This window comes from Podarcis vaucheri, assembly GCF_965113315.1.
Source record: "Podarcis vaucheri genome assembly, chromosome: 6".
In the NCBI taxonomy this organism is placed as follows: domain Eukaryota; kingdom Metazoa; phylum Chordata; class Lepidosauria; order Squamata; family Lacertidae; genus Podarcis; species Podarcis vaucheri.
This window is the reverse complement of record NC_138764.1, coordinates 72,900,929-72,915,772: the sequence shown is the minus strand read 5'-3', so window position 1 is coordinate 72,915,772 and position 14,844 is coordinate 72,900,929. Positions and strand designations below refer to the sequence as shown.

At 40.3% G+C, this 14,844-nt stretch overlaps 1 protein-coding gene across 7 annotated transcripts in view; it reads right to left on the bottom strand.

The window, feature by feature from the left end:
- SYCP1 (synaptonemal complex protein 1) overlaps window positions 1–14,844 on the bottom strand; it is a 45,993-nt gene that overhangs the window by 829 nt on the left and 30,320 nt on the right. For all 7 annotated transcript variants that reach the window (XM_082227413.1, XM_082227416.1, XM_082227414.1 and 4 more), the window contains exons 24-31: window positions 13,273–13,389; window positions 12,326–12,436; window positions 10,568–10,660; window positions 9,961–10,035; window positions 7,393–7,452; window positions 7,055–7,204; window positions 1,522–1,662; window positions 63–149 (exon numbers count right to left, since the gene is read on the bottom strand). In XM_082227413.1, coding sequence (XP_082083539.1) covers window positions 63–149; window positions 1,522–1,662; window positions 7,055–7,204; window positions 7,393–7,452; window positions 9,961–10,035; window positions 10,568–10,660; window positions 12,326–12,436; window positions 13,273–13,389 — 834 coding nt within the window. The remainder of the gene's footprint in view (window positions 1–62; window positions 150–1,521; window positions 1,663–7,054; window positions 7,205–7,392; window positions 7,453–9,960; window positions 10,036–10,567; window positions 10,661–12,325; window positions 12,437–13,272; window positions 13,390–14,844) is intronic.

Genomic DNA, 14,844 nt, shown 5'->3' with positions numbered 1-14,844 from the left:
TAATTTTATTAACACGGCAATTGTGATATATGTTTTGGCTTTTAGTAAAATTGTGAAGATACCTTTTTTGGTGTCATGACACATAGGCAAGAAGTTTGTGGATAATCTTTATACAGCTTTTTAAACATTTCTTCCTCTGAAACGATGCTCTTGAAAAGAAATTGTTTTTTTTAAAATAAATGCATAGTAACATCTAGAGTCTTTCTTTTCCTTTTTCAATATACAACATGGAAAAATTATTTCATTACACACATCCAGTTTAAGAATAAGGAAAAACATCCTATGACTTTTTAAACCTAGAGACCCTAGTTCACAGATCTTTGTGTGCAGCATTATGCTAGGTACATATCAATAGTACTGTGCTAGATGGATTATGGGTCTAACCTGATGTAAGGCAGCTCCTTATGCTTTATGTTATCACTATGTATGTTGGTCCAGAACCAAGAAGGAAACAAAATGTGGTATTCAACTGAGCTTCAGTCAAAGTAGACCTATTGAAATAAGTAGACCTAACTTAGCCATGTTTACTAATTTCATTTGGTCTACTCTGATTAAAACTTAGCTGGACACCACCCAAAGAGAAGAGCACTGAGAGGGCTTAGCTGGGAATAGCTAAGAACTGGAGTGCAGCCACAAGGCTGGGGCTTTATAAGCTGTTTTCTGGGAACTAAAACAGGCTGAGTGGCAATGCTGTTTGCTTTTAGGAGACTGCTTGCTTGTATGTATATAGGGGGAAAGAAACAATTATTACAAGAATCTCTAGCTCTTTCATTAAGGAAATGAAACCCTATAGTACTGCTTCTAGACCATCTCACTGTTCAGAGAACTGGGGAACACATAACAATATTATGCAATCTAAAAACAGTGTTATGTTTCATATAAGTATGTAATGGAAACTACAGAAGACTGGATAGACATGACTTTCATTACACACCAAGAAATAATTTGGTTAGTTATATTACTCTATGACATTTCAAATTAGGAAGAATTTTCGATAACAATTAGAAAGATCTTTGGAAAGCTCTAAATCAGGGACATGTAATCCTCCAGATGTTGTTGGACTTCAGCTCTCATAACACCCAGTCAGCATGGCCAACAGTCAGTAATGATAGGAGTCCAGCATCTGTGGGGGGGGGGGGGGTTCAATCCAAGGAGGGGAAACAAAAGAAATTTACCAAACATAATATATGCCTCTATCTAAGGGTTTTTTTTGTTCAGACCTATGTGAACCTTGAGGGGAAAATGATCTGGCTAGGTTAGTTGTTACTTCATAGGTTCCAAGGGCATCTGATCAAGGAGTAGTAATAATCTGTTCTGGTGAGAAAAACAGTTACTTGGGGGGGGAGAGATAATCCATGGAATCATTTATATGGCTAGGAGGGGGGCATATTTTTATGTTGTAAAGCAAAAGAAATGGCATGTGATAACAAAAAGCACTTCAAATGCCTCTTTACACACACACACACACACACACACACACACACACACACATATATATATTTCTTATTTTCAAACTAATACCAGGAGGTCGTTCTCAGAGGTATCTGACTGAGTATCCAGTTCTAAAAGAACTTTTCTTTTTTTCTTTGTTACTTCTTCTGAAAGTAGGCTGGTGCTTTCTCTTAGTAATTTAGATTTTGGAGGTGTTTTCACAGTGTAAGTCTATATGGAATAAAAGAAATATTTTTTAAAAAATCCATGATGCTAACTTTAACCTTTTTTAAAAAAAGACTCTTTTAAACCTAGAAGCCCTTGTTCACAGATCCTTTTCTTTAGAATTATGCTATGTACAGATAGTACTGTCAGGCAGCTCCTTATGCCCTGTAATTTCTGGGCATGTGAGACCTGTCACAATATAAGAAATATGGAGATTCAACTACATATGTAACAATTTTTTTGTGCACAGAAGACTTGATTTGTAAGGAAATTTGTAGGTCTTGATTGGTTAAGGTGAAAAACATTTAGATTAATGAGAAAGGAAAATATTAATCCCAAAAAGATATATGTAGATTGTAAAGGAGTGGTCCCTACAAACTTTCTTAGGCTTTCCCAAAATAAAAATTTGTTGTGAAATAAATGCATGTGGTTGAAGTGGATTCCAACTTTTTTCCTCAGCTAGCGCTGCATAAGTATAAGCAACTTGCCTAGTGGATGGAAATGCAAAGCTAGCTTTCCAGCCTGCACTGTATTCCCTCTGAGTAAGTGGCAGTGCTGCTGCTGGCAAGGTAGCATTGCAGCTCTGCACCACTGAGTGAGCCGCTTCTGTGTATGGGTTACAGCTGCCTATTGGCTGGTTGCAATGATGAGTGTTCTTTCTCTCTCTGTGTATGTTGCCTTAAGACATATATGTGGAAGGCAATTATGAAGTAACAACAAGAGTGGCAAGTGATCTTCCCCAGTACGTAACTCTGCAACCCAGCTATCTTATCAGTATTAAATGATGGGGGCTATTTTCGCTAGTACTCTACCATCTGAGTGCTTAGTGAAGCTTTGATAGATGACAGACCTACACATTAAACCTACACCCTAAACAAGTTAATGTCAGTGGATGGAGCTTCTGATCTATATTGCTTACTTACAGCAGGACTTCCGGGGTTGGCGCGATCTGGGAATGGCAGATTCCCTCCGAGCTCCGGAGGGAATCGGCTCAGCGGGGGACGGGTCTTTGCCGTGCCGGCGACACGGGGACCCTTAGAACCGCAGGCACGAAAGCCTGCGGACTGAAGACTCGGTGGGTGCCTTAAGCGCCCCCCCTGATTCGCAAAGAGCCTTTTTAAAGGCTGCGGAGGGGATACAGGGGGTGGCGTGGCACCGAGAGTCCATCGCTACCTCTGCTGAGCGAAGCCGCGAGCCATGACCGGAGAGCGCTGACTTCCTTCCTTGAAATTCGGCTGAGAAAAAGAACCCGTGAGTTAATTGAATTTGGATTCTAAGAATTTTACCTATTGAATTTGAGACGATCGGGGGATGTGTTAAAAGGAAGTCCGCACCCCCCCCTTGCAGACGATCCAGAGCAACGATAAAAGAACTAAGCTGGAGTGCCTACCCTGTAAAGGGTGAGTTTAAAAAGACAGTAACTTCCAAGATTTGGAAAAGATTTTTTTTGAGCAGGAGAGAGGAGTGTTGGAAGGGGTATATTTCTGTTGTAAGCAACCCCCCCCTCCCGGGCCCGGGAGTGTCCTACTTTGGAGCTGGTATAAGAAGAGCAGAGTTTGACAGCTGTCAAAGCTGTCAAACGGACTGTTAATAGTAGAAAAATTGCTACTTAAGACCCCTCTGGATTAAAAGGAGTTACAATTGAACTAAAATTGTTGGAAACAAAGAATCAATAATAAGACAGAGGACTGTTGGAGAAAAGAACACTAAGTAACCAGATTCCCTCTAGGGGGAAATCTGTGGAATTACAATGGCTGTGGATGGAAAGATACTGGGAGAAATCGAAAGGATGTTTTATTTGGTTGGAATCTTACAGGAACAGACTACGGCTATGAGTGAACAATTGATGACCTTGAATCCTGAAACAAGTAGTTCTGTTCAATGTAATGAGAACCTGGCTGAGAAAGAATCCACAGCTGAGCCGGAAATGATAACCAAAGAAGAGGAGAAGACAAAACAAGAAAGAGAAGAACTGAAACGGGAAAATATTGTCCAGAAGCTGATATCTGTGGAATATAAACAAGGAGACTATTGGACTGAACCTACTACAAATCTACGAAAGATCCAGAAGATGAAAGTGGAGGCCCTGGGAATTTATGAAATCAAGGAATTTAAAATAAAGAAATATAATTGGGGCCTCCACATAGACTCTGACTTTGATTATGTTCAAAATTTATGCCTTGTGGAAATTCCTCAGCAGTTGCTTGAAAATATGGGAAGAGATTTTGGACTGACTGTGAAAGAACTCTTTCGAGACGTGAAGACCGACATAAAGGATTGCCAACTAGGCCGGCGGAGAGGGACTGAAAGAGATTTGAGAGCCTCGGACGTAAGGAATCCGGGCTAATAATTGCTATTTTGGACATGTTTTCGGAAGGGACACAAACCGGGGAAGGGAGGGAGGGAAGAATCTAGTTTCAACAACACTTAAGACTATGGGATTTAGCTAACAAGATTATTATTTAAGACAAAATGGGAAATCGTTGGAAGGGAACTGAGGTCCAACTTAGAATAAATTTAATTTTGCTTTTTTATATATATAAAGGACTAATATTAGGATGGATAAGGAAATGCCAATTTGCTGATACAAATTTGGGAATAGGGATGCAAGGGAGGGGGTGGGGGGAAGTCAATGACCAGGGTTAGAAAATAAGTTTTTTCTGGAAACTATATATGTTTGTTGTTTTACTTTTCTGTTTGTTTGTTTTTATGTTTTTTGTGTTTTTGTCTTTGTCTATATAAAATGTGAAAACCCAATAAAAATTTTATAAAAAAAAATATATATATTGCTTACTTACAGCATTTAAAAGTGACAAGCTACATTACTGGTTAGCTGAGGATAGAGGAGCCATCAAATCACAATAAAGTGAAGGAATATTGCATCACTCATTAATTACATAAAGTGGTAAATGGACAACACAAAAAATAAAATAATCAGAAATCTGGAAATAAAGGTAACACAAGACAACAATGACATGGATTTACAAGCAGCCAGTGAAGTGGGGCAATGCCATGCCACTGCCCTTCTGGCAGTGACACTGTTGCCACTTACCAGATGGGGCAGGGCAGCAGTGAAGTTTGGAGGGACTTCCGGGTTAGCGCCAACGGAACCCGCTCCGTGAAAATTGGGTCTTGCCGCCGCGGCGAAGGCGGAGACCCTTTAAAAATCCCAGGCGGAGGAAGCCTGGGAACGTGGGATTCGGCTGACACCAGGAGCGCCTCCCCTACTCGCAGGGAAACCCCTTTTCGGGGATCCGAAGCGACGTGGGGTGAGCAGCACGGTGTTTTGAATCGACTGCTACTTTTACGGAGTGAAGCCGCACAGCCGTTGCCGGAGAGCGCTGACTTTTTCCTGTGGACAATTGGACTCTCAACAAGTACCCGTGAGTAAAACGGAAAATTGGATTAAGAAACATTTTAATTTGGCACCGAAGCGGGAAGGTCTAAACAGGAAGTCCGCCTTCCGCTTTTTGTAAATAGACTGAAGCAAAAATTTGCAAGCTAAAGTATGGAAAGTCGCATATAAAGGACTAAATTTCCTTCAGTTATAACCATCAAAACCCCTTTTGGAAGCAGGAGAAAAGGGGGGAAATTTTGATTGTCCAAGCCTGCAGGAGAGAGAGTAAAGAAAGATAAATTTCCACCGTCTCAAACCTGGGAACGGGGTGCCAGAGACAGAAATTATTGGGGAAGTTCATTGACTGTGAATGGAACGGGTTTTTTTGACAGATAGTTAAAAAAAAGAGAAACAAACTGATTCCAATGTTGCCTTTTGCAATCAAAAGATAAAAAATATATGAAAAATGAAAGTAATTTTCTTTTGTTGGACCTGTTTACAAAAGATGGATACAAATAGAAATTGTCTCCTCTAGAGGGAGCTTGTTAAATTGTTGCTGGAGTTGATCTGGGGATTTTACAGCTGCAAGATTAGGATCGTGAGACTAGACTCTGGCCTTGAATAAAAATGTGTTTAGAAGAAGTTTTGGTGCTTGCTTTTTGCAAGACAAGCACTTTGTTGGAGCAGATGCATGAGAAGATGGATTTGATGACTGTTGCAGTCAAAAACTTTGGACAAACGGTGAATACCCATATAGAAACCATCCAGGAACCAACTCAGGAACTTGTTTTGACAGGGCAAGTGCAAGTGCAGAAGATAATGGAGGAGGTCGCTGTTGAACCTCAAGTAACACAAATGGAGAGACCCGAGGCCCTGCAGGAGCATAAACCGCTGTTCTTGAAGATTGAATCTGGAGTGGGCCAGGGGGGGTCTGAAGTTGTGGGGGCTTTTAATTTTGGAGGGTCTTTGAAACATGCTTTTAAATACTTTTGGGACTACAGTGCTGAGTGTGGGGAATGGGACTGTGGGGAATGGGCTGATCTGCTGAGGGGATATGGAGATATCTTTGGGTCGGAGTCTCCCCGAGTCCTATTCCTCAATGAGAAAGGAAAGAAACTAAGAAAAAGATCAACAGAAGACAAGGTAAAATGCAGGTATAAACAAGAAGAAGATCTGCAGAAGGGGCATGGAAGAGACTTAAGAGCCTCGGACACAAGAGCACCAGGTTGATGGACTAGATGGAATGGACAGTAAGGACTGACATAACCCGAGACCAGGAAGAAGAGACGTTGGATGAAGATTGGAAGAAAGTTTTTTTTTAATAAAAAAAATTTATTTTGAGAATTAGTGTAAAACTAATGAGTATTAGGAAAAATGTTAGAATGAAACTATTTGGCTTTAGTAGAAATGATATAAGCAGTTATGTATAAATAAATATTAAGTTTTAAGTTTTAAGGTATTTTATAGTAAGATAAGGTTAAAATAAATTAAGGAAAATTGAATGACAGAACATAGTGAAAGATAGCAAGGATTTGCTGAGTGAATTAATATGTTAGACTGTTAAGATAAATAACTTAACAAAAATTGAGAAAGATGAAAAGAATTTGCTGGAAAAATTAACTAAACTAGAATACAAAAAGGGAGGTGTGAGGAGGTCGAGGAAACAAGCAAATGAAAGATAAAGACATGGAGTACTGGATGTGTGTTTTTTATTGTTGTATTGTTGTATTGGTTTTTATGTTTTTTATTTTCCTTTTTTATGTATCGAAATGTATGTCTTGTTGAATTTTTTGTTGTTTTCCTTTTTTCTTTTTTCTGTAATTTCTAAACCTCTAATAAATATCTTTTTTAAAAAAAATAGCAGTGAAGTTTGGAGAATAGAAACTTTAAGCTAAATATTACTTTCTAAATAGTGATTTTTTAAAAAAGAAAAACAAAATCTACTTTTTCATACAAAATTTAGAAATGAGAATCTTAAATCAAACCCTGAACAAATATAGATAAACAAGTAGATAACAAACAAGTACATAAAACTAAAACGTAATATATTAAGAAACAAACCCTGGCAGGTGTCCAAGAAGACTTTTCTTTGTATTCCAACTTGTTCACATTAGCAGGTGTAAATTTTTGGGACATTTTATTTTTGGAATGAAGAGATGGAGAATCTAGGCTATTGGTTTTAGGTGTTTCCATGAAGGATGTTTGTGTTTTCTACAATTAATTACAGAAAGCATAAAAATATGGAGTAAGTATGAGAAGAACACAACTACCATAACAACAAATTTTACTGGAAAATTTTACTACTTCACAATGCATGTATCAGGTAGCTTATGCAATAAAAGTTGAATGCTATATTGTAGCAAAGCATAATAATTTTGAAAAACAGAAGTAATGGTCACCTGATGCCTTTTTTCTTTTTTAGAAATGTCACCTTTATTTGCTTCTCTTGCTAGCTTTTCCTAGACAGAGGGAAATAGTGCAACTTAAAAAAAACTTTTGAAGTTTTCTATTTAAATATACTTTTTTATTAGCACAAGACGATAAGGGAGCATTTAAGTGAGAAGCTCAGAAAACCATTATCAGCTCTACCACAGTTGTTTTTTAAAAGTTAAAATCAGCTATGAAGGACCCCCTACACCCCAAGTGGATTAGGTTCGTGCACTGTGGAAAGAATGTGCTTACCCCACCACCAAAGCTGCTGTACATTCCATGAGGCAAAAACAAAACAAAACACAGGTTCCAAAGTGTAGGATTTCAGATTTTGCACATTTGTCTATCTTAATATAGGGAGTCATCTTCCATTTAGTAGGGAATGATCTTAGAAGATCAGAAATCTGATTCACTGCATGTGGAATAGTAGAAAATAGAATGGTGGTTTCAAACTGTTATTGAGGTCTAATACTCCAATTCCTCAAAAGACAGACAAAATGGATTTAAGCTAATGGCTCCTACAATAACCTGTTGCTCTCCTGACAGGAGCAGCCAATGCAAAGGTTGAGTGGGGGGGGGGAGCAACTGCATGACCTGGCCTCCTGGCAGCAGTGTTGTTGCAGTTTATCAGGAGGGAAAGAGGAATAGGCAAGGTGGTGGGGAGGTTGGCATTCAGCAAACACACCAGCAGGACAGCTGGACTGGCTCCACCAGTACATTTCATAGCACCAAACTCCCTGCCATCTTGCCGCTTCCTCCCTCCCTCCCAGTGATTTACCAATACCATGAGGCCAGGTCTGCACCATTGCCCCTTTCTGATGGCCATCCTAGCCTCCAAATGTTGTTGTACTCCAACTCCCACCAGTCCCAGGCAGCATGGCTAATGGTCAAGGTTCAAGGACATTATAGTCCAAAAATGACTAAAGACATGGTCTGGATACCTCTAGTATAGGGGAATCCTGTGGCCAATTAAAATTATCCTTTATCATTGGTGAAGCATTACCTAGATGAGAACTCCATAGTCAAGCTAGATCAAATAATTTTTAAGGTCCAAAAATATATTTCTTTTAATCTTGCCCTGACCTCACTGAGTATATGCTACCTAGCACAAAAGTATCACTGCAAATCTGCGGGAAACTAATGAACTAAGTACTTCGTTTTTGTTTCTGCAATTTCTATGTAAGGATTTCCAGGGTAATTCTCTTTACTGTGCCAGAAGTGGCTTACTTGGTGGGATAGCTGGAATGCTAGCTTCTTGACAGCCAGGTTGCTACTGTTTGACAGGTAGGGTGCTGGAATGCTGGATTGGCTCGACTGGTGCACCTAAACCATGCCAGTTTCCCCATCACCTCAGCCTCCCCCCACTTCTCATCATAAGCACCAGTGATCCCAAAGCCAAGACTTACAGCTCTACTGCCCCCCAGGCATCCTCATGAACTTGGTAAAAATTGCTTCTAGTGATTTATTTGATTGGACTATCACTTGGGTGCTTAATACAAATTGACAAGTCTGAATTCCATTTCAATCTGAATGTGATTTGCTCAGCTTGCATCACCACCACTTTTACAGAGCAGGTCTCTACGTAGCACAGATGACCTGTGCATGGCTAATCATGTTATATATCATAAATGCATTGCTGCACATCACTCCAATCTCTGAGGAGTGCAAGATTCCAGCGGTTCCAGGTGCTTACCCAGAGTTTGTATTTCTAATTACCAGTGAGTTGAGGGAGGGGGACTGACTCATTTGCTGTCTGGCACAGAGGCACATTCTTTGTTACCTTTATGGCCTATTACCTCACCACGAGGCGGCAGCAGAGCTAGCCGCTCAGGTACTGGGAGTGGCACACATGCTGTGCACATGGGGGTGAGGCGAGCCACCTATGGGGGCAGGGAGATCCATCCAGGGGGCGGGGCGATCGGTGCAGTGGCACAATCCTCCCGGGGGCCGATCATGGCGTGGTGATACAATTCTCCCAGTGGAGGGCCGATTGAAGCACAGCAGCACAATCCACCCAGGGGGGATTTTGTCACCCCCCCTCTGTGATGACACCCAGGGTGCACTGCACCGACCGCACCCCCCTTCCTACGCCCCTGCCACGATGCTGTTCCAGAAATTTGAAAACTTACTTAGAGTTTAACACTTGCTGGATCCAGGAATTGCAGTCTAATAGACCCCCACTCCTCAAAAAAAACTCATAACAGTATGCTTTATGTCAACAGTTTGAACAATTTACTGAACAATACTGTTAATAAAGCTTTTGTGCTATTATTAATAAAAAACAACTCCTATTTTCCTTCCCTCCCTTTTCCTTCAGGTGTTTAACAAGCATTTGCTTAAAAAGCATTTTTTATAAGTCAGACAGTGGTTGTCTTAAAAAGGCAAATTCATCATTATTCCTTAGAAGCATATGCCACTGGGTGTCATTCACTCTTCTTTAGGGCTATTTAAAAGTAAAAAACAACTCCTAGACATAAAGGAACCCAGATTATTTTCACAGAATTGTGCGCATAAAATTTAAAAACCAGAAGATATACCTTCTCTTCCATTTCTATTTTAAGTTGCTCCTGAAGGGAGGAGAGTTCATTTTTCTTATTGGAAAGTTCATTTTTCTGAGAATGATAATTAGATAAAAACTTAGTAGCTCAGACTTTATTTAAAAACTCGTTCACATGCTCAACTTTTTCAGAAAAAAATACATTAAATTAAATACAATTTTAAAAAAAATTAACTCAACCTTTCTTTGTTAAAGGATTTCAAAATAAAGTGCCTCTCTCTGCATGGCAGATAGTGATCTGACAGCTACAGTAAAAGCCACATTATTGAATTCAATTCACCATTAATATATATCTTCATCAGTACTCCTTGTCTCGTTTATTTTCATTTCAGTTTGTCCCTCATGTTTCCTATAGATGTACAGGAGTACTATAAATAGTTATAACATTTGTCTACATTTAAGAAAGCTGTCGGTTTCATTTTGACTCAAAATTGGACAGTGACTTCTAGTTCCCACACAAAAATTCCTCCATTGGATTAAAAAAACTGCAGCGAATCATAATAAAATATAGAAATAGGTACTGATGGGACAGTAATGGATAACCTGTAGCCACACCATGGCTGAAATAGTTTAGGAGATATTCTTACCAAAGATCCTATTGTTGATGATACCTCTTGTTCTTTTGTCTTATAGCATTCTAATATTGCATCTTTTTCTTCAACTGTCTTATCATATTGATGCTGCATAGAAGAGATGGTCATATGTTAATTCACATATAATATTTAACTGCTTATTCTGCCTGCTTGCAGCAGAGGAAGGTGGTAAGCAGCACCAGTCTATTAGCTCTGCTGAGAGACCAGCTCCAGTTGCTTTCCCTCTCCCTGAATTGTTTTCATTTCAGCTGATAATTAGCAGCATAATATCTGTTTATGCACAAATCCTAATGGAATTCAATCAGGCTTATTCTGAGGTAAGTGAGTATATAATCCTAGCCTAAAAGAATGGGTGCTTCCAGATGGGTGTAGATTTTGTCTGATTCCTCCCCTCCACTTTAGTATACATGTATATTTATTTATATGAATATAAGCACTAATTTCACAATAGGAAAAAGATGTAAAAAAAAACAAAAACAAAATATTAAGTATACAAGTGAACGCAAGTGGAGGAAATATTTGAATGAATGCAACCAAACACTGGTAAGGACTCATTATCAAGCCTACCCAGTGGCAGTGAAGGCAGCAAAGAAGGCATACTTTGCTGCCTCCATTGCATCTTCATCATGTAGTCCAGCAGAGCTTTTCCGGGTTCTATGAGGCCTTTTACAGGCTGGCTCAAAGGAGGTGATAGAACCAATAGTAGCTCACTGTGACTTGTTTTGCAAAGCATTTTGAGGATAAAATTGCTTGCATCCACCAAGATGCTGTTATAGCAGATGAATCTCATGGAGTGTCCAGAGCACAGTCTAGTCCTGTTGTGTTGGATGAGTTTCAGTTGGACAAGGTCCTCGGATCAGTCAGGGTGACCACTTCCTCTCTAGACCCTTGTACTTCTTGGCTGATAAAATCCAGCAGGGAGGGAACAGCTGGCTATGCCAAGGAGGTGATTGGTGCCTCTTTACGAGAGGGGGTGGTCCCTGCCTGTTTGAAGAAGGCAGTGGTAAAACCACTCCTTAAAAAAACCTTCCCTGGATTCAGAAAACCTAACAAACTACTGGACAGTTGCTATTCTCCCTTTCTTGGGCAATGTTCTGGAGCAAGTGATTGCTTGGGGTTTTTTTTATTGAGTTGTTGTTTTTATTTTTATTTTATGCATTTGATATTTTATGTGAACTGCCCTGAGACCTTCAGGTATAGGGTGGTATAGAAATGAAATAAATAAATAAATACATGTTGAAAGATTAACGGCACATATATCAAGGTAATTTTAATCTGCTTTAGTATTTTAACTTGGATATGTTTTTAAGTATGGTTGTATTTTTTTATTTTAATGTTTTACCTTTTGATAGGTTGTATTTTACAATCACGCAGTGCACAAATTTTATGAAATAAATAAATCAATATAACACCTACACCCCCATCAGATAATACACACAACCATGATTTCAGACACCCCAGTTTTTTGGGGGGGGTTAATAAATAAATAAATAACTGACACACCAAAGTAGGCGGGAATTAAATACCTCATGAAAATGCAAATGTTTAAATTGCTACAACTGGAGCTACACTTACTTTTTTGCTGCAGCAGATCTCACTATTTAAAAGTACCTTTTAATATATATAATATAAATAATAGCTCATGTGTTGGAAAATGAGAACCAATGCAGCAAATATAGCAATCTCCAGCTCCATCCCACACGGCCTTTCTCTTGATTCTAGCTTGTATGTATAAAAATAAGTTGTGTTTACCTTATGCTTTTCCATAAGTGCTACCATTTCAGTTATTTTGTGCTGACATTGAATGTCGATTTCTTTCTGCTTTGCTACTGCTTCATCAGCTACGAATTTCATTCTCTCTGCCTATTAATATCATATGTGAATGAAATAGTTTAATGAAATAATATTGATATTCAATAATTATATGTGGAACCTATGAGTTAAATTCAGTGGCTGCACAAATGGAACAGACCATCTGAACAAATATGGATAAAAATAAATCATTTTTTAAAGTAACAATTAAAGACTAAATTTTAATCAAAAAAAGCAAATCTGTTTCTTTTATTATAAAAAGTTGTAGATTCTAAGAGAGTAATTAATCCAACCACCCTAGTTCTAGTTAGTGGATCAAACAGCAGGCTTTGAATGAACAGTGATGCTACACTGGCAAGTGAAATACCTGAGTCATAACAAAGTTCCTGATCATGGTATAATACTACTGTGCCTTTAATACAGTCTAGGAGGGTAACACTTATTCTATGGAATTAGCCTTAGTATCTTTTATACTTGTGAAAGGAACTCCCAGTACTTTGGGAGGCAGGAGAGATCCCTCATCAATCCAAGTTTCATTTCTCTCATCTCAGAAATCAAACACCCACAGCTCAAGATTGTAGGATAAACCTTTCCTTTGGTTGACCAAGGCACAGAGCTTAAACCTCTTTTTCCATTAGGTTTTCCCAGTGTGAAAGTAGCTTTTAAGCTCTCTACCTGAAAGAAAAACCTGCATTTGATGCTTCCTGTCCTCATCCCGAACCATAACATGTGGGGTACATTATGAGTAAGACAGATCAGAGTATGATAAACAGAGACTGCTAGGAACTGATAAGCAGATGGATAAATCCCAGTTATGTAAATAAAAATGAGTTTAACTTACGCAAATTATGCAAGTTTACAAAATGTAAAAAAACTTGAACTCTTACCTCTTTGAAAAGTTTTTCTTCTGCTTCTCTAGCCTTCTCTATTTCATTTTTATAGTTGTCAGTTGTTTCTTTATGCAATTTCTTTATATTTTCCAACTCTAATTGTAATTTATTCACCTGTAAATAAAAATGTTTGACTCAATCACAAAAGTCAAAAGACTGGCCTATGCAATCTCTAATCTGCTGGATATATTTTAGCACAGGCATCCACAACCTGCGGCCCTCCAGATGTTTTGACCTACAACTTCCATGATCCCTAGCTAACAAGACCAGTGGTCAGGGATGATGGGAATTGTAGTCCAAAACATCTGGAGAAGCGAAGGTTGGGGATGCCTGTTTTAGCATACTGTGAACACCCCTTCATTTTGGGGTTTTCCCTTGCAGTGATCCAAAGGAGAAGAAAAGTATTCCCAAATGGACTTTTGAAGTAACTGCAGTTGAAGCAGCAGTAAGGAGACAGCAACCAGTGAAGCCTTCAAAAATAAAAGTAGCTCTTACTCTGTTATTAGATGAAGTACTGTATGTTATATTCACAGAGCTCTTTTTCTGTACTGAAAGCATATATCAGCAGAGTTTTAGAGAATTAGTAGCAGTGAACCCAAATGCAGAATCAGATCTGCTGCCATTTTCCGATCAAAGTGGTGGAGTGCCAAGGAAGATATGAAGTACAGCTTCAATCCCAAGCATCTCTAGGTTCAGTACCAGGCATCTCTAGGCAAGGGCAGAGGAAGGGGTTTGTGGTAGATGTGGGTCACCCTGGGTGTCACCACTGAGGGGGTGACAAAATGCCGGGAGGCACTCACTGCAGGGCCTGCAGCACGCCCGAGCCACGCATCTCTCCTGGGAGAGACACGGTGGCTTGAGTGCATGCAGGCTCCGCGCTGCCCAAACGGTCCGTCCACTGCCTTCCCCCCCCCCAGCTGTACGGTGGCTGAGTGGGAGGAGGCAGGCAGACTCCGGAGGCCCCGCGGTGTGCCCCGCCCCTATGGGCAGCTCGCTCCACCCCTGGGCACGCCACCCCAGGGGCCTGAGCGGCTTCCTCCGCCACTGTCTCTAGGTAGGAGTGGGAGATAAAGGTAAAGGTACCCCTGCCCGAACGGGCCAGTCTTGACAGACTCTGGGGTTTGTGCGCCCATCTCACATCTATTGGCCGGGGGCCAGCGCTGTCCGGAGACACTTCCGGGTCACGTGGCCAGCGTGACAAAGCTGCATCTGGCGAGCCAGCGCAACACACGGAACGCCGTTTACCTTCCCGCTGGTAAGCGGTACCTATTTATCTACTTGCACCCGGGGGTGCTTTCGAACTGCTAGGTTGGCAGGCGCTGGGACCGAACGACGGGAGCGCACCCCGCCGCGGGGATTCGAACTGCCGACCTTTCGATCGGCAAGCCCTAGGCGCTGAGGCTTTAACCCACAGCGCCACCCGCGTCCAGGAGTGGGAGATACTCCTGTCTAAAATCCTGGAGAGCCACCTTCAGTTCGTATAGATAATGCAGAACTAGATGGACCAATGGTCTGACTCAGTATAAGGCAGCTTCCTATGTCTCTGGTTGCTCTTTTAAAGATGACAAA